A 19,399-nucleotide genomic window follows, 5' to 3' on the forward strand; every position below is an offset into this window, starting at 1 on the left:
ACACACACACACACACACTTATTTGTATAGATTAATACTGAGTACATGACTAAGATGTAGTTTGTTTTTAATTGAAATTACTAGAGCATGTGTATTAATTATCAAACCACCTGATGGTTCATTTCAGACAAATGTGAAACGTATTTTCTGATCCATGACCGCATATCATTTCTTCAACTCTTATGTAAACTACATATAGAGTAGATGCAGCAACCCATTTATAATTTACTTACATGACACATACATGTGGAAGTGTTTACGTTTACCTGTATACGACACTGTGATGTAGAACAATAGGGAAAGGACAATGGTTTTAGTGATGATTGGAGGCCCGAACACGGTCTGCATTAAAATGAGGATGTACGTTCCATCTAATGTGGTGTCATTAGCACAATGGTGAGGACACATGGACACAATCATCAAAGCATGCCTCAATTGGCCGAGCCAAAAGTGGCCTCACTTGGCCGGCCACGATACTACCCCCCCCCCCAATCAACCCCGAACCACCCCTTAAGTCACATAATCACCCAAATACGCGGGTCGTAACCTCCTCCTCACCAGATACTAAACCAGGTGCAAATGACTCGGCCTGGCCATTTCATACACGGCAAGTGACCCAGATTTCACAGTTAGTTTGTGAAAACCCGCAGACCCATTTTCCCGTTTACCCGTTTCAGTGTGGTCAAGACCCGTATTTGATGGAAAGTTCGATTCATTTAAAAAACGCAATGTTTCACTTCCATTCCACTCGCAAGGATTGACGCACAGACTGATAGACGTGGGGTCGATATGCAAGGTGTACACTACATGGCCAAAAGTATGTGGACACCCCTTCGAATGAGTGGATTCAGCTATTTCAGCCACACCCATTGCTGATAGGTGTATAAAATCAAGCACACAGCCATGCAGTCTCCATCGACAAACATTGGTCGGACAACGGGCCGCACTGAAGAACTCGGTGACTGTCAACGTGGCACCTTCATAGGATGCCACCTTTCCAACAAGTCAGTTCATCAAATTTCTGCCTTGCTCGAGCTGCCCCGATCAACTGTAAGTGCTGTTATTGTGAAGTGGAAACATCTCGGAGCAACAACAGTTCAGCCACAAAGTGGTGGGCCACACAAGCTCACAGAATGGGACCGCCGAGTGCTGAAGCATGTAGCATGGAAAATTGTCTGTCATCGGTTGCAACGCTCACCACTCTGGAAGCAACATCAGTACAAGTACTGTTCGGCAAGAGCTTCATGAAATGGGTTTCCATGGCCGAGCAGCCGCACACAAGCCAAAGATCACCATGCACAATGCCAAGCGTCGGCTGGAGTGGTGTAAAGCTCACCGCCATTGGACTCTGGAGCAGTGGAAACGCCTTCTCTGGAGTGATGAATCACGCTTCACCATCTGGCAGTCCGATGGACTAATCTGGGTTTGGCGGATGCCAGGAGAACGCTACTTGCCCGAATGCATAGTGCCAACTATAAAGTGTAGTGGAGGAGTAATAATGGTCTGGGGCTGTTTTTCATGGGTCGGGCTCGGCGCCTAAGTTCCAGTGAAGGGAAATCTTAACACGACAGCATACAATGACATTCAAGACGATTCTGTGCTTCCAACTTTGTGGTAACAGTTTGGGGAAGTCCCTTTCCTGTTTCAGCATGACAATGCCCCATGCACAAAGCGAGGTCAATACAGAAATGGTTTATCGAGATCGGTGTGGAAGAACTTGACTGGTCTGCACAGAGCCCTAACCTCAACCCTATCGAACACCTTTGGGATGAATTGGAACACCGACTGCGAGCCAAACCTAATCGCCCAACATCACTGCCCGACCTCACTAATGCTCTTGTGGCCGAATGGAAGCAAATCCCCGCAGCAATGTTCCAACATCTTGTGGAAAGCCTTCCCAGAAGAGTGGAGGCTGTTATAGCAACAAAGGGGGGGGGGGCACCTCCATATTGATGCCCATGATTTTGGAATGACATGTTGGACGCGCAGGTGTCGAGGCGTCCACATACTTTTGGCCATGTAGCATCACTCTAGTAGTCTAATGTCTCGTCTAACTGCACTATCAATTCACTCCTGATCACGTCGACCATACTGCCGTCACCTCGAATCGATTGATCTGTGATTTCCAATTCACTCTTTCACTTCTTGGTGATATTTATCAGTACTTTCGAGAACGTATTTTAAATAGCAGGATTCCATTCGATTCGGATTGTTTTCATTCATACAAGGTGTCCACAGATTACCAAATTCAAACTGTAATAATAAAAATAATCAAAAAAGGGAGAGAGAGAGAGCTGAGAGAGAGAGAGAGAGCTGAGAGAGAGAGAGAGAGAGCTGAGAGAGAGAGAGCTGAGAGAGAGAGAGAGAGAGCTGAGAGGGAGAGAGAGAGAGCAGAGAGAGAGAGAGAGAGAGAGAGAGCAGAGAGAGAGAGAGAGAGAGAGAGAGAGAGAGAGAGAGAGAGAGAGAGAGAGAGAGAGAGAGATGTGAGAGAGAGGTGAGAGAGGTGAGAGAGGTGAGAGAGGTGAGAGAGGTGAGAGAGGTGAGAGAGGTGAGAGAGGTGAGAGAGGTGAGAGAGGTGAGAGAGGTGAGAGAGGTGAGAGAGGTGAGAGAGGTGAGAGAGGTGAGAGAGGTGAGAGAGGTTATTAACCTCCGCCATCTTCGAAGATGGATGGAGGTTACTGTTTTCACCCCTTTCTGTTTGTTTGTTTGTGAACAGTATTACGGAAAAACTCAACGGATTTCGACGAAACTTGGTGGGGGGGGGGGGGTTAGGTATGGTCCAAGGAACATGCCATTAAATTTTTGACTTGGTCCCCCCCCCCAAAAAAAAACATTGTTGGAGAAAAAAACTTTTTTTTTTGCATTTCTACGTTTTTAGTGATTTCCAACTCCCCTCCCCCCCAAAAAAATTGTTAGAGAATTTTTTTTTTTTTTGCATTTCTACATGTTTTAAGTGATTTCCAACCCCTCCCCCCCACCCCAAAAAAATGTTAGAGAAAAAAATTTTTTTTTGCATTTCTACATATTTTAAGTGATTTCCAACCCCCACAAAAATATTGAGAAAAAATTTTTTTTTACATGTTTTAAGTGATTTCCAACCCCCCAAAAAAATTTCCCTCCCCCCAAAAAAAAGAATTTTTTTTTTGCATTTCTACATGTTTTAAGTGATTTCCAACCCCCCCCAAAAAAAATTGTTCGAGAAAAAAAATTTTTGCAACTTTTTTTTCAACAAAATTTCGATTTTTTTTTTTTTTTTTGCATTTTTACATGTTTTAAGTGATTTCCAACCCCCCACCCCCCCAAAAAAAAAAGTTGGAGAAAAGAACTATAACTCTCAGCACTGTTGACATATTTAATGAATAAGATATAAGGTTCACTGGAGTGACCCAGCAGTATTAGCGGCGGAGGTTTTGCACTCTCCCGAGTGCTCCCCCTCTAGTTACCCTTTGAATTTGGAAGGGTAATTGGTGGCATGAGATATCATTGATGTTGTTGATTCGTATGCAGCCTGTCTGTGCCTGTTGGTTGCATCATTTTTCTGGAAGCATGGTTGTGCCACTGACGCGGTGCCCAAATTACTGGGAGGCTGATATATTCATTTGACCGACCTTGGAAGGATGACAGGCCGAGTCAACCCACCTCGTGTCATTTCAACGGTGATTACAATGCCTCGCACAGTCACATGAAGTGACTCGTCCGTCAGGTCATGGCCACGTCGGTTTGATTGATCTCTGTGCTCGTTTGGTGCTCCACCATCGTTGAGATGAGTCCACACTTAGACTGTAATAGGCCCTGGGCTGTCCGCCCCCATCGTTCCGTGAAAAGGGTGCGACTTATTTTCACCCACAATATGGTCTAAATGATATTTGCTGTAACGTGTAAAAAGTTCTCCATGTGAACAACGCCCAAGTCTGAGCATTAATTACAAGTTACACACACTATTTTTCAAAGTGTAATCGGCGATTAACTGCGTACGTTGGCCGAGAAGTTGGCCAGCTGGCGTAGCAATATCAGCTGCAACCAATCAGCAGCCGTATTTTTGTAAACACGGGTACTACTTGTACTGTCATGGCGGAGCTTCCACTTCGGCCTTAATTTAGTGATGTCCCGAGCACAATCCCAGGAGAAGTCGCCTTCATAGTGTGTTTTGCATCTGTCATCGGTACAATAACAGAATGTATGTCCATTTACTGAGGTTAGATGGGGTAAATATCGCGAGTGCTTGGGAGAATGGCTACATTTACCCGGGGAAAGGGGTGGCATCGCCCGGTCGCATTATCACAGCCATGCTGGCATTGGCTTCACCAATATTCCACAGAGTGCTGGTTACCATCCGACGTGCTACGGACAGTTCATCGATAAAAAGAGACGGCTTGCGAGTAAGAAACGATGCTTGCACGCTTTTGAGGAAGCGACTGAAGTATCTGCAGGAGATGCTTGTGTTCAAAAGCCTGGTGTGCTGTCATCACCAAAGAAGAGTCTGCGATCAACATCGGCATTGCCAATCTCTTCACAAGGCCATATCCTCCCATGTATTTGCAAGAAAGTCACGTTATCTTAACCGAGTCCACGGGCCAAAGCGTGATAAACTTGTTAACCTCCGCCATCGAAGATGGATGGAGGTGACTGTTTTCACCCCTTGTCTGTTTGTTTGTTTGTTTGTGAACAGTATTACGGGAAAAAAAAAACTCCTGGACGGATTTCGATGAAACTTGGTGGGGGGATTAGGTATGGTCCAAGGATCATGCCATTAGATTTTGGACTTGGTCCAAAAAAAGTAAAAAACTTAGAAAATTTAGCAACTTTTTTCAAAAAAATTTCGATTTTATTTGAAAAATATTTGAATTTTTTTTTTTGCATTTCTACATGTTTTAAGTGATTTCCAACCCCAAAAAAAATTTGTTAGAGAAAAAAAAAACAAATTTTGCAACTTTTTTTTTCAAAAAAATTTCGATTTTATTTTTTTGGCATTTCTACATGCGCGTCGATCTAGTTTAGTTTATTCAATCGTGGTTCAGTAGAGTCTGATCCGTTTTGACCTACAATGAATAGGATATCAGGTTCACTTAAGTGACCCAGCAGTATTGGCGGCGGAGGTTTTGCACTCTACCGAGTGCCCCCCCCCCTCTAGTTAAAGCTGAAACGCTCACAGCAGGTACGTACCTATACTAGCTATTTGTTATGAGCTGAATCAAATTTGATCATTTTGATTTGCCATTCTGGCTTTGTTTAAGAATAATCTATATATTAATACTGAAGGACCAATTTTGTGCTCCTCCTAACGGTCGCGTCACGTTTTTCTCGGTACTGTGACCTGGACTGAAAGAAACTTCGTACCTGTAAGAGTGCATCGCACATAGTGCCAATAGTCAAACTTCAACTCTGAAGCAGAATAAACACTTTTCGTTTTACATTCGTTTACATGGCTACGTGTGATGTCACCGCTGAGAGGCGTAAGGACGTCGTGACATTATCGGTCATTCGCCGACGTCAATTACGTCTGTCGTCGACAGACCATCACCACTGAGAGGTGTAATTCCACTCCTCAAAAATAGCGTCTGCAATGTAAAACCCTCTTCTGCACATGCTGACTACCCCAGAATGTGAATTTGACACAAAAAATGTAACAAGAAACATTGTATCTTTTATATATTAATATTGAAGGACCAATTTTGTGCTCCTCCGAGCGGTCGCGTCACGTTTTTCTCAGTACTGTGACCTGAGAAGTTTTGACACGGTGTTTGTACGTCAAAGTAGACACGTGCACAAATCAAGGGACTTCTTCACAAGGAGTAGTGTACACCAAAAATGTCGTGTTCAATGACGTTTTGTAGGCCTCATTAGGTGAGGCCATGGAGTATATGGACTGGGATCCGGCTCTTAGAAGAGACGCCACTGGTTGTCATATTGGGCTGATGGAACGGAATCCGTCTGTGACGGGGTTTCGGCTAGTTAATATCCTTCCCACATCTTAAGTCCTCAAATTATATTTCAGGACGTCTGATTGAAGCTCCCAAGCTGAAAAAAGATGAAAGTGTATTGGTCCACACTAGGAGATCTGATTGTGTTGCTGCAGAAGTCAGTTACCATAAATTATGTTTTGTACAATACACAAGATTTCTCAGCAAGGACAGAGGGCCAGCAGTCGGTACATCTCCAAGTGAAAGGTATAACTCCATATCACATCAGTTGTGTGAAATAATTCCTTCTCATTTCTTCCTGTGGGACCTTATTTATTCAAAATGACAGATGAATCACTTTTACTTTTCTCACAGCACCTTATATGAAGAAGCTTACAGAATGTTGTGCCAAGATGTGATACGGACAAGAATCATCAACAATGGAGAAGTATTCAGACTGACAAAACTTGTGGATACATTCACAAAAATGGTGAAAAAAACATCATGGTGTCATATTGTCAAATATGAGGTGAGTGAAGTTTGAGTCTGTATGCTTGCTCATGCTGCCATTTTACTGCAAAGTGTAAAGTTGTAAGTCATGATGTGAATTTATATTTTATCCTTTCCAGGAATGATCACATGAAATCCCTACTGATGCAGACATTCCCACAACTGATTTTTCATCAACCACCACGATGGGATATATCATTGCTGGTGTTTACAGACACTTTTACAGCAAAAGCAGTGGCCAGTCAGTGTGCATCAGGATCATCAGACAGTAGTGAATCTGAGACAAGTGCTGCTGAAGTGAGTGACTGTGACATTGGCACTGATGCAAGTCCTTCATCTGCAGGTCCTTCATCCAGCCGACCAACCCATCAGAGCAATGCAGTTTCAAATCTCGAGGTCAGTTGATGTGGAAGATGAAGCCTTGTCAATATCGAGATAATTAGTGATAATAAAAAGATTTGATCGCGCTCGGGCTAAAGTAACGATTTGCATTGTTTATATTTTCCACATTGGCCACCCCAGGACCACGATATTTCCTAAAGTGGAAGATAGTGGTACGTTCTGTGGTCTTCAGTCATTTCAGACATCTCGGTCGGTATTGGAGGTAGATACAGGCTCTTAAAAATGAGAGAATTCCTCAAAAATCGCTTTTTTTCCTGAATGATGCACCTTGTTGCAGTTTTCATTATCTTGACAAAAAAGTGTTTACATGGTCGATACTTCTGATTCGTGAGCTATGTTGTTGTGTCTGACGCCCCCGTAGAGTTGAGGCTTGGGAGATGTATATTCGCTGAGATATACGATCGGCAAAATTTGAAAAAAACACCAAAATGCCACTTTTCACACCCTGGCGACCAACTTCGACAGCTCACTGTGCCTTATTTGGCTAAAATCTCGTGGAGAACTTTTGTCCTAATGTCCACCATACACGTGTCTACAAGCAGCTCAACGTTCACCTCGCACCCCTTCCTTGGAACGAAAAGTGTTTTAAAGGCCTTTTCATAAGAACTGCGACGGCCTATAATGGTAAGTAAACATTTGAGATGAGTTCTGAACAGCTGCAAGACCACCTCATCAATAAACGACTATCTTGGTTTTATGGTTTATTTTGTGTCTTGAATAGCGTTTTTACCACTTTTGGTTCAAAAAAACAAATATACTGTATATGTATATATATATATATATATATATATATATGTATGTGTATATGTATATGTATATGTATATGTATATGTATATGTATATGTATATATATATATATATATATATATATATATATATATATATATATATGTAGCCTGGTGTTGGTGCAGTGGTTAGGGCAGCGGCTTGGGATCCAAAAGGTCCTGAGTTCAAGCCCCGTTGGGCCACTGAATTAATACACCAGGGGGTTGACTCAGCCTGTCATCCTTCCGACGTCGGTGAAATGAGTACCAGTATACTGGGCTGGTGTATACCCCGGTTAAAATAGGTGTACCATATCCCTGTGTCGTAAGAGGCGACCAGGGTTGCGTCAGGAAGGGCATCCGGCATAAAACATGAGCCAAATCACTATGCGGATCATACGGATGATCCACTGTGGCGACACCTAACGGGAGCAGCTGAAAGAAGAAGAAGATATATATATATATATATATATATATATATATATATATATATATATATATATATATATATATATATATATATATATGTATATATATATATATATATATATTGTTGTGGTTGACGAAATTCACAAACCACCATTCAGGTCCCTTAGGTGAGATATCTCTGTAAGTATATGTGTAGTTAGGCCCAAACCCGTTGTTTCGAGGGAATAAATGTCATTCATGCGGGCTGCGACTCTTCAGGATAGCCGTTTTTCTTTTACTATCTTTATTTTGGACCAGCCGCCATTACTACCACCACCAACCACGTCTCAACAGCCATCACACAACAACCACCAACCACAACGCCACTTCACAACAACCACCAACCACAACGCCGCTTCGCAACAACAACCACCAACCACAATGCCGCTTCACAACAACCACCAACCACAACGCCGCTTCACAACAACAACCACCAACCACAACGCCGCTTCACAACAACAGCCACGACCTTTACCGTCACAACTCGCCACCATCGCATCCCCACCATTCTCGCGCCACTTGTGGGCGCCGATGCTGGACTCGTGCGGGGCGCGCACCGAGCAGCGTGTTCAGAGACATCACAGACTTTCCGAAGAAAAACGGATCAAAAACGACTCACGCCCACTTCTGTTCCGTCCTATCGGCGAGCTGGGGCGATTTGGCCCCGCCTCCAGGGCGTTGGAGTGAGGACGCTATATGCAAATTCATGGATCAAAAAGCATTCACGCCCACTTTTCCTCGGTCCAATGGGGAGCCAGTTAGAGAGGTGAAGGGTCGGAGGCAGAGGGTCAAAGGTGAAGGAGCGAAGCCACGGGGCTTATATAAAACGGCTGCGTTCGTCAGAAAAAGAAAGTTGAGAGTGGTGCATTGGAACGAGTTGTCGGTGGAGCTGGGAAGAAGAGTCAGAGTTCGGAGGGGAGAAGTCAAGAGTGAAGAGTTGGGACGAGCCAAGAGAGGAGACGGAGAGGGCGATTAGACGGAGCTGTGGAGAGGTGGCGGCGGCGAAGGCGGACGAGGGGGTGCTCGCGTCGGTGCCGGGAGCTGCAGAGGGAGAGGCCAGCAACGCGATCGAGGTCAAGGAGGAGACGCTCGTCGCAGGACCCGAGACAGGGTGATATCCGCCATCCCCCGAGCATCAACAACCCCCTCCTGTTTCCCCCCGCGCTGAGATAGTGCGACAAGGGGGCCCCTTTCCCACCCCCTACCAGACACTGTCCGCGAGGCCCGCGGAGTTGGGGCGCCACCGCCGCTTTGCGTCTCATCATCAGACGGGTAGGCCCGACACGGTCTCGGCCCCAGGCCCGTCTACCCCCCTCATCCTGGAGGGTGGTTCTTTTCTTTTGCTTTGGGTATACGTGTTGTCGGCGCCGTCTGTGAAGTAAAATTGTATAAGTGTTGCCGTGTGCTCGGTAGTCGGATAGCTCTGCATTGTGTTTCTCTTTTATATTTGCTTTTTGTGTAACATTGTGTTTCTTCTCCTTTTACATGTGCTTTTGGTGTAATTGTATATGTGTGCTTCCCGTTCATCGCGAAATAAATGTGAGTTATGTTGAACTGTTTTCCCGCTTCGCTTCGTCTTTTCTTTCATTGAATCTCCATCTTGCTTCACGTAAGGGGTTGGTCGTGGGCTAAAACGCCCGATAATTAATCGAACCGTCGAGGCCGACGAATAACACCGCTCGGTTATCCCGATAGTACGGAATGGGTCGCTTAAAGTGGCCCGTGTCCGAAGTCGACCTGCGGCGAGGTGCGATCGCCCGGTCTACCCTCCGTGTGGGTACTTAGGTAGGTCGAATTTGGCGAGCAACCCTATCCCACGCGGGGGCCGATTGGCACGATCGTGGTGAGACCGAAAGGTCCACCCGTGACTAGTTCCCGGCGTTAGTCCGAGAGGGTCACGACTGGATTGTCCGTCCGGTGGGCGACGTGCCGCGATTCGAGTTACGTGGCCGTCCGCACGCTGGCGGGCGCGAATCTGCAACCCTATATATATATATATATATACATATATATATATATATATATATATATATATATATATATATATATATATATATATATATATATATATATATATATATATATATATATATATATATATATATATATATATATATATATATATATATATATATATATATATATATATATATATATATATATATATATATATATATATATATATATATATATATCGAAATGGAGACGGTTGATCCGCTGTGGCGACCCCTCATGGGAGCGAGCCGAAAGAAGAAGATATATATATATATATATATATATATATATATATATATATATATATATATATATATATATATATACATATATATATATATATATATATATATATATATATATATATATATATATATATATACCTGCTTTCAATATATACCTATATATACCTCGTCACCTCCAACTTGCCATGTATGTGGTCAACGTTCAGTGTTAACTGTTCAGTAAGTCTTTACCAAAGTCCTCCGTGGACGAGTCAAGGGCATTCCTTGTTTGAACCTTATAAAGGAAGCATTTCCTTCAGGTAATTAACAAGATCAATGTAATTTGCCCCCACTCCCCATTGTGTACCAGTTACACCCAAACCTCCTCCATAAGTACGTAATAGATAGATGGCTCATGTCGACCAAGTCATTTTCACGTCCGTTGGTTTGAAAAGAATTTTTAAAAAATTCATAATTAGACTTCTTTCGTGATGTGCAAACGGGAGACTCATCAACGAGCGCCTCATCAAGTTCCGTTCTCATCGATCATCCAGTTTTTTCATTCATCCCAATTAGCAATAATTAGCTTGTTTCATTAAAACAAGCTCGAATGAGCTAAGTTCCTCGTCCTTAATGATGACGTCATAAAACGAACATGACGTCATTGTGATGTATCAGGTTTGCGATAAATTATCTGTGTTAATGCCCGGCTTGATTCCCGCAAACAAAATTCAAACAGCTTGCCAAGTTTCGGAGATAATGGTATAGGCGATTTCCATTAGCGGCGATATTATGACGTCATAACGTTATTTTTTTCGAGGAAGAATTTCCAAAATCGGAGATGGTTACTGCCTGCGCGTGGGCTTTCTGCATATACATGGCAAGTTTCACGAAGATCCGATGAAAACTCTGGGTTGTGAAACAAAAACTGTCAAAAAATAGGAATGACGTCATAAAAATTGATATGACGTCATAGTGATGTATCCTATGTGCGGTAATTCATCTCTGCTAATTCCCTGTTCGATTCCCAGAAACAAAATTCAAAAGCTTGCCTCGTTTCGGAGATAATTTTTTAGGCGGATTTCCATTAGGGGAGATATTTTGACGTCATAACTTTTTTTTTCTCGGAGGAATTTTCAAAATCGGAGATGGTTACTGTCTGCGCAGGGAATTTTTACATATACATGCCAAGTTTCGGGAAGTTTCGATGAAAACTGGAGGCTGTGAAACAAAAAAGTCCGCAAGAAGAAGATGAAGAACAACAACGAGAGTAAGACTCCGAGCAAAGACAATGACGAAAACGTTCGAGGGAAAAACTTCTGACCAATCGGAGCGCACGCAGGCGAGCACGAGAGAGAAGGAAACTTTTGACCAATGGGATCGCAGTCAGGAAACCGTCTATCCAATCATACCCGCAGCCGAACGTTTGACCAATCAAGCACACGGAGAGAGAGAAACTTATCCAATCAGAGAAACGAGTGACGGTGTAACGGTTCTCCATTCTTTTTTTTTTTTTCTTTGCAAACTGTTCTCGTGAAAATGTTTCTTATGTGTTTGTAAGATTCCACGTTTTAACATCGTCACCGCGATGTTGGGGATGTACATTCCGGACAGGTTTACTTTGAAGCCGTCCGCCGTGCGACAAGGGATTGGCTTGTTCACCGCACGTCAGGTATGCAAGGTAAAGTCCGCACTTTCCATGTCCTACTGCAGTCAAGACTCGTCCACGCGAAACCTGCCACGCTGTACTTCGATTGCGTCATCACGCACACCTTTAGCTCCGCCCCCTCGGGACGTCCGTATGTTTGTCAGTGCTGTACTGTACTGGATTGGGAGATGCTTAGCAGGCAGACACGAAGCGGAGGGACAGTCGAGCCGGGCTGTGTTGCACGAGTGCGAGCGCGGGCGTACTGTGCCCGCGGCTCCCCTTTATTCCGTACGCGGTCCACTCACGAGCCGGCCGACTCCAGTATTACTACGACGCCCCAGACGGTGTGCACACCTCATATCCCTCGCCGACCCCCACGGCCACCTCCCATCATCACGCCCACCATGCAACATCACCATGCCCTTCCCCATAGGCCCGCAGACTCCACCACAAGTGCTGGAATCGAAGCCGAGTTTGGGAGTCCCTTCATGTTTTTGCTTTTTCTTCTTCTTCTTCTTCTTCTTCTTCTTCTTATGAACAAGGTGTCTGCGTGGAGTAAAGGAGGAAACGATTCGATGTGGACACACCTGTAATCCAGGGAGACTTCTCGGATCTGGCAATGTCCTTGTCATGGCGAGAATATTTTCTCCTGCTGATGTGAAAGAACACTTCTCAAAGTTTTATTACTTACAAAATCGATGATTTTTCATGTATATCGGTTAGTCGATTTTGTTATTCTGTCTGTCTGTCTGTCTATCACTTACACTGTAGGTGATAGATAGACAAACAGACAGACAGACGGATAGATCCAATAGACCTACAGGTCACAATTTTAAATCGATCTTGACGAAACTTCACCAGTTTGGTAGAGTTTGGCATGAGGAAGAAGCCTATTGTTTTTGAGGTTAAATGGACCAAAAGGTCAACATAGTTCAAAGGTCAACAGCTAAGGTGGTATTTCTAAAATTATCAATTTTCATGCCATTGACTTGAAATTTGAAGAGGATTTATATCTCAGGTTAATGAATTAAACCAGCCAATTGTTTTTGAGGTCAACGTGGACCAAAAGGTCAACATAGTTCAAAGGTCAACAACTAAGGTGGTGTTTCTAAAATTATCAATTTTCATCCCATTGACTTGAAATTTGAAGAGGAGTTGCGTATTTGGTCATTGAATTGAACCACCAATTATTTTTGAGGTCAAATTTGTTTTATGGGTTTTGCAAGTATCTTGCTCTGCACGACGTCATCTTCTTGTTGGGTGGTCGCGAGACTACCACTATTCTCAGGTTTTCCGTCTCTCTGGATGTCTCTGTTTGTATGTAATGGACAGCTCTGGAGGCCAAAGGAGTCAACCGATTTTGATGAAACTTGACTGGTAGGTTCATACCAGGATCTAGTTGTATGCTTTTGAGCAACGTTGCTATGGACGCCACCGTTGCCAAGCAACGGGACTTTAAATTTTTTGAAAAAATCCGAAAAATATTTTCCCCCCGAAAATCAAAATTCGGCTTCAGCGCTTTTATGCGCACTATAATCAACCTCTTTGTCCAAAATTTTCAGCCCAATCCGTCAAAAACTGTATGACTAGTATGCAATTATATAGTGACCACCCATGTTGCCTACCGGCTTGTTATGCTATCTGTCTGTCTGTTAATCGCCTACAGGTCGCAATTCTAAACCGATCGTCATGAAACTTTACGAGGTTGTAGAGGTTATCGCAACTGAGAAGCCTTTTGATTTTGAAGTCAAACGGTCATCTTGAGGTCAGATTTCTAAAATCGTCATTTTTCATCCGATTGACTTGAAATTTGAACAGAGATTTGCATATTGAATAACTGAATTGGGGAAGCAACTCTTTTTTGAGGTCAAAAGGTCAAAGTACAACTCAAGGTTAAACTTCTGAAATTATTAATTTCAATCTGAAAAATAATCAATTTTCATCCGATTGGCCTGAGCTTTGATTTAAGATTGTAAATTTTTATCTTAACTTGTGCATGCCCGTAGATGCGTGGTCGTACGTGCAAACCCTCCCCCCCCCCGCAAAAAAACTCAAACCGAGTGCCAGAAACGACAACCACACAGGCCGTTTCTTCGCTCTCGCGTGCCCGTACGTGGGTGGCGCGGAAGTTCTCATATCACAGTTACGATGACTCGCAATTTAGGTTTTGAGAAAAAAATTACTTCCTGGTTCGGAGCATACCAGCACTCTGATGTTACTGAAATTTATGCACCGTCTCATATGAAAACGATCATAACTTGGGGCATTGTGTTTATCTATAAATGCGCATAAGAAATCGAGAAATTATTAGAATACACGAAGTCATTATCCGGAAGTCCGTACGTTGTAACCCGTAATGGATCCGGAAGTCCGTACGTTGTAACCCATAATGGCGAACGCGGCTGAGCTTCCCTTTCCCATCGGCTACGCCCACGCAACAACGTGTCTATCATTGGTTGGTAAATAAATGGCCATAACTTGGGAAGCACTTGTCCGATTAATATCAAACCTTGAAAAGGCACATCCTCGGGTTCCCAACAATATACCTGGCAAGTTTCAATTAGATCGGACCAGCGGTTGTCGAGAAACGGCGGTCTCACTCACACACACACACACACACACACACACACACACAGACACACAGACACACACACACACACACACACACACACACACACACAGACACAGACACAGACACAGACACAGACACAGACACAGACACAGACACAGACACAGACACAGACACAGACACAGACACAGACACAGACACACACACACAGATTGCTGGAATTATAGATAGATGAAATGGACAATTTGATGTATCCATAGCAACCTTTGGAGAAGGAGTTGATTTTGCAAGTCTTGTGTTCTGCACTGTCTTTTTCTTGTTATTGATATTTGTCAAGATCATCATCCGATTATGAATGGACTTCTTGGGATTTCGCTCGAACAACATCACTTGTGATTGTGCCAGTCTCCATGAACCTCTTGTGCCACTCAGGAATCATTTTTCTTGATGATTGCTGCCTTCCTGCCTTCCATCTTGAAGTTTTGTTCAACCTGTGCAGCTGATTTGATCTCCTTAAAGATTTGATCTCAAAGTTTCTCAAAGGTTTTATTTACTTTTTGTTTTTTTTCTTCGCAGGAAACACACTGCGATTTTTCTTATGAGGACACATATGTAGTAAATGTGACGTCATGAGCGACACCTGGTAATAAAAAACAAAAAAAGTAAATAAAACGTTGAGAAATGTTCTTTCACATGCAGTAAACCACATCATTGTATCCTGTTGAATTGTTTTTTAATTACGGTTTGAAGTTGGAACAGCAATTTGTGGACACCCTGTGTTTTTAAAAAAAAAATTTGTATACCTTGTCAAGGCTCGTATGAGAGCTAACACACAACGCACAGCAAGGGGGCATGAGACAAGAGGGGCGGGAGTGGAAGGGACAAAACAGTGGGGAACAGACGCATTAGGTGAACTGTGGAAGGGAGAGGGATGGGGATGGGCCGGGGAACATGGGGAAGAGAAGATGGACATTACAGGGACTTTCAGGAAGGAAAGCAGGGGAATTGAAGGAAGTGAGCTTGGGTGGATTATCGGGAGTAGAAAAGATCGAGGATTTGGATGGGGGAAGATAAGAGGTGGTGGTGAACAGCTGTTTTGAAAGCCTGGAGGGAAGAATGGGAAAGAATAGAGTGAGGGAGTTTATTCCAAAGGCGGGAAAAAAGAGGAATGAAAGAGTGAAGGTGAGCAGTGATTCGTGATTTTGGTAGTTTTACCAGAAGGGGGTTGTTGGCGGACCTTGAGCGCCCTGTGGAAATGTGGTGGGGACAAATCGCAGAGAGAGCAGGGGGGGGCAAGGCTGGAGAGGAGTCGGTAGAAGACAGAAAGACCACCCACCAACCTGTGGTGATTGAGTGAGAGGCCCAAAGACTCAGCTTCATTGCAGGAGATGCCGATGATCCTAAATGCCCTGGTTTCGACCGTGAAGCCGAGAAAGGTGGGATGCAGGAGCACCAGCCCAGAGGGGAGAGCAGTACTCCATCAGGCTACGGACAAAAGCTTTGTAAGTGGTCAGGAGCTCAAGAGGGCGGAGGAAGGACTTTGCACGACGGAGGATTCCCAGTCGGCGACTGGCTTTTGAGGCGAGGTTGGAAATGTGACTTTGTGATCCTTCTGAGTTTAGTTTTTACATTCCACTCGAGGGGACAATTATTTTGACTCCTCAATGGTGGAGTCTCAGACCTGGGAATGATGCAATATTTTTCTGTGGTGGGGCACCTTCTTTCCAGAAAGTGGACACTTTTATACGATATTCAGTTTATTGATAAAGTTTCAAATCACATTAGGTTATAATGCATCTAACTGTTGACAAAGCGTATTCTGTGAGTTTTCCTGAAGTCTTTCTCGTCTTTCTCAAATCCCAACTTCTACCTTCCCTCAGATCGGGCTAAAATGAAATATAGCACGATATCTCTAAAAATGTGGACAGATTCAGACGAAACTTGATGGACCAGTTGGGTGTGGCAAGGACGAATTGATTCGATTTTGGTGAAGATCCAAATCTGGTTCTAGATACGAGAATTATTTAATTTTTAAAGTGATTCTTCAACATTGCGAGATTTGGGCCAAAAACGATATAGTACTGTATAGCATGATATTTCAAAAATGTATTGGGACCGATATGTTCTCATGGATCAGGTGTTACGTGGCAGAGGTATGCGCGCTATCGAGTGCCCTTCTAGTTTTTAATTGATTACCAAGCCTGATGTTGGCTTCATGTTTTGGTTGGCTGGTCTGAGATCTCAGGGTCTTGAGTTCAATCCCCATCATATAATTTAATTAAAACCAGGTTGGTTGACTCAGCCTGTCATCCTTCTGAGGTTGGCAAAATGAGTACCAGCTTCTTTGAAACAGAGGGCACTGCATCAGCTGCACAGCTGTGCTCCCAGAAAATGATGCAGTGAAGCAGCCACAGTGTACACACGAAAGCTAACTAACCTAGTACATCTCTAAAATATGTACAATCTGATTGGAAGTTAGTCTGTGAAGTATTCACAATTAGAACGTGAGTATGTCTATTAACAAGGTGAGTGCATTTATTAAGTACGTACTATTAGAACATGCATACGTCTGGAAAGTACGGAATGTGCCTACAAATATGTAATAAATATGATTGTAACGTGAATCGTCTATACTCTATAAAGTACGTGCTATTAGAAATGTGTTTTTTTTCTGTGTAGTATGTACTATTAGAACGTGCATACGTCACTAAAGTACATACTAATTTTGAACATGAGTACGTCGACAAAATACGTACATTTGGAACATGAACCGATACTGCACCGTATAATAAAATAAAAAGGTCTGTTTGTCCGAACTGTATTAACATCAAGCTATGTCAATGCATCACCTGCATACCAGCACACAAAACAAGTCCTGGACCCTGGTGATGGTGAGAAATCTCTGATTGTTCTTTCTGGTTTTAATTTGAAATTCAAACAACAGGGATACAGGTACAGTGAGGTGTATTGAAGTCACTTGTCAGGAACCAATAACAGTGCTCTGAGCCTCACACAACCCATCGGCAGCATCTTTCGACTCGTCCCCAAGCCAGCCAAAACGTCGTTCACATTTGCTTTGCTCGGCATTTATCAATGTGAATCATGTAAATGCTTTGCGGTTAATATGGTACCATTTTCAATTTTGTGCAATCAGTGGTTTGGGAGGAGATATAAAACGAATGCAGTTTTACATTGGGTCTTATTATTTATATAATTACATAGTTTATCTTTTTTATTTCCATTACTTTTTAAAAGTTGCTTTAGTTTATTTATCTCACGTCTTCCTTTCGCTTGTTCTTGTTTTGCCATTTATGCTTCCTTCTCTCCCAATCATAGATTGCGTCCAGGGTGAGGATTCCAATATGTTTGTTGAATGTATATTGTATAGATTATTAGTGTCAAAATTCGATCCCAATTTACTGTTTAGCTTTTATCATTTATTTGCTTTTGTTTTAAGGGTGAGAAGTTTGGCCCATTTGCAGGCGAGAAGAAATTACCCAGTGAAGTGGACCCTTGTAAAGACCCGCAACTCATGTGGGAGGTAAATGCAGACATGTTACTTCACTTCTCATGCAACATTAGTTTATATACTTATGTATATGTATATACTCTATTTTGTCCCTCAACCCTGCTGTTGGTGCCCCCCCCCTTCTTTCTACTCTTCGTTTTGTTATGTTGCATCCTAATCTTTTCTGTGTTCTACCTCTTCCAGGAGCCTTGACTTTGTATCAATACTAATAAATGTCAGTGTGTGTCTCCTCCATAACTCCAAAACCACAAAACCTAGCAGCCTGAAACTTTGCATGCATACGCAGAAAACTCCAAGGAAGTGCAAGAGTGAAAATTGGGTGTTTGGGTCAATTAAAACACCCCCTTTAAACAGTGGTAGATTAAGATTTTTGGGGGTCCTGAGCACAAAAAATATTGAGGCCAAAAAGGCCCAAAAAGAGGACTCCGTGATATTTCCGCCAAAAGAGGACTCCATGATATTTTTTTTCCAAAATGCCCAAAAAAGAGGACTCCGTGATATTTCCGCCAAAAAAGCGCAAAAAAGAGGTCTCTGTTATTTTTGCCCCAAAAAGAGGATTTCGTGATATTTGCTCCAAAAAAGGCCCCCCAAAAAGTGGACTCCGTGATATTTCTGCCCAAAAAAGAGGACTCCGTGATATTTCCGCCAAAAAGGCCCAAAAAAGAGGACTCGTTATTTTTGTCCCAAAAAGAGGATTTCGTGATATTTTCTCCAAAAAAGGCCCCCCAAAAAGAGGACTCCATGATATTTCTGTCAAAAAGGCCCAAAAAAGAGGACTCCATGCTATTTTTTTTGACAAAAAGGCCCAAAAAAGAGGACTCCGTGATATTTTCGACAAAAAGGACAAAAAAAGAGGACTCCGTGATATTTCCGACAAAAAGGCCCAAAAAAGAGGACTCCGTGATATTTCCGACAAAAAAGAGGACTCGTTATTTTTGTCCCAAAAAGAGGATTTAGTGATATTTTCTCCAAAAAGGCCCCCCAAAAAGTGGACTCCGTGATATTTCTGTCAAAAAGGCCCAAAAAAGAGGGCTCCATGATATTTTTTTGCCAAAAAGGCCCAAAAAAGAGGACTCCGTGATATTTCCGCCAAAAAGGCCCAAAAAAGAGGACTCGTTATTTTTGTCCCAAAAAGAGGATTTCGTGATATTTTCTCCAAAAAGAGGACTCCGTGATATTTGTCAAAAAGGCCCAAAAAAGAGGACTCCATGCTATTTTTTTTGCCAAAAAGGCCCAAAAAAGAGGACTCCGTGATATTTTCGACAAAAAGGCCAAAAAAAGAGGACTCCGTGATATTTCCGACAAAAAGGCCCAAAAAAGAGGACTCCGTGATATTTCCGCCAAAAAGGCCCAAAAAAGAGGACTCGTTATTTTTGTCCCAAAAAGAATC

General features: G+C 42.9%; 1 protein-coding gene and 1 pseudogene across 3 annotated transcripts in view; both read left to right on the plus strand.

Annotated features, from left to right (window-relative positions):
* Positions 1-319: 319 nt before the first annotated feature.
* Positions 320-7,435, plus strand: LOC147018609 (uncharacterized; annotated as a pseudogene). Its single transcript, XR_015062838.1, has 8 exons — positions 320-396; positions 3,989-4,585; positions 5,124-5,155; positions 5,996-6,167; positions 6,276-6,429; positions 6,530-6,806; positions 6,933-7,014; positions 7,174-7,435. The product of XR_015062838.1 is annotated as an uncharacterized LOC147018609 (transcript).
* A 4,307-nt stretch (positions 7,436-11,742) lies between these two features.
* Positions 11,743-19,399, plus strand: part of PRDM5 (PR/SET domain 5) — a 139,694-nt gene continuing 132,037 nt past the window's right edge. Inside the window, exons 1-2 of one of the 2 annotated variants that reach the window (XM_085898453.1) lie at positions 11,743-11,935; positions 17,938-18,021. In XM_085898453.1, the coding sequence (XP_085754579.1) occupies positions 11,852-11,935; positions 17,938-18,021 (168 nt within the window). In that variant the 5' untranslated portion in view covers positions 11,743-11,851. Of the gene's footprint in view, positions 11,945-17,937; positions 18,022-19,399 lie in introns of both variants that reach the window. The other variant, XM_085898452.1, reaches the window with a different exon arrangement.

The sequence above is a fragment of the Eptatretus burgeri genome, chromosome 10 (assembly GCF_056783735.1).
Source record: "Eptatretus burgeri isolate ZD-2024b chromosome 10, Ebu_testis_v1, whole genome shotgun sequence".
Taxonomy (NCBI): domain Eukaryota; kingdom Metazoa; phylum Chordata; class Myxini; order Myxiniformes; family Myxinidae; genus Eptatretus; species Eptatretus burgeri.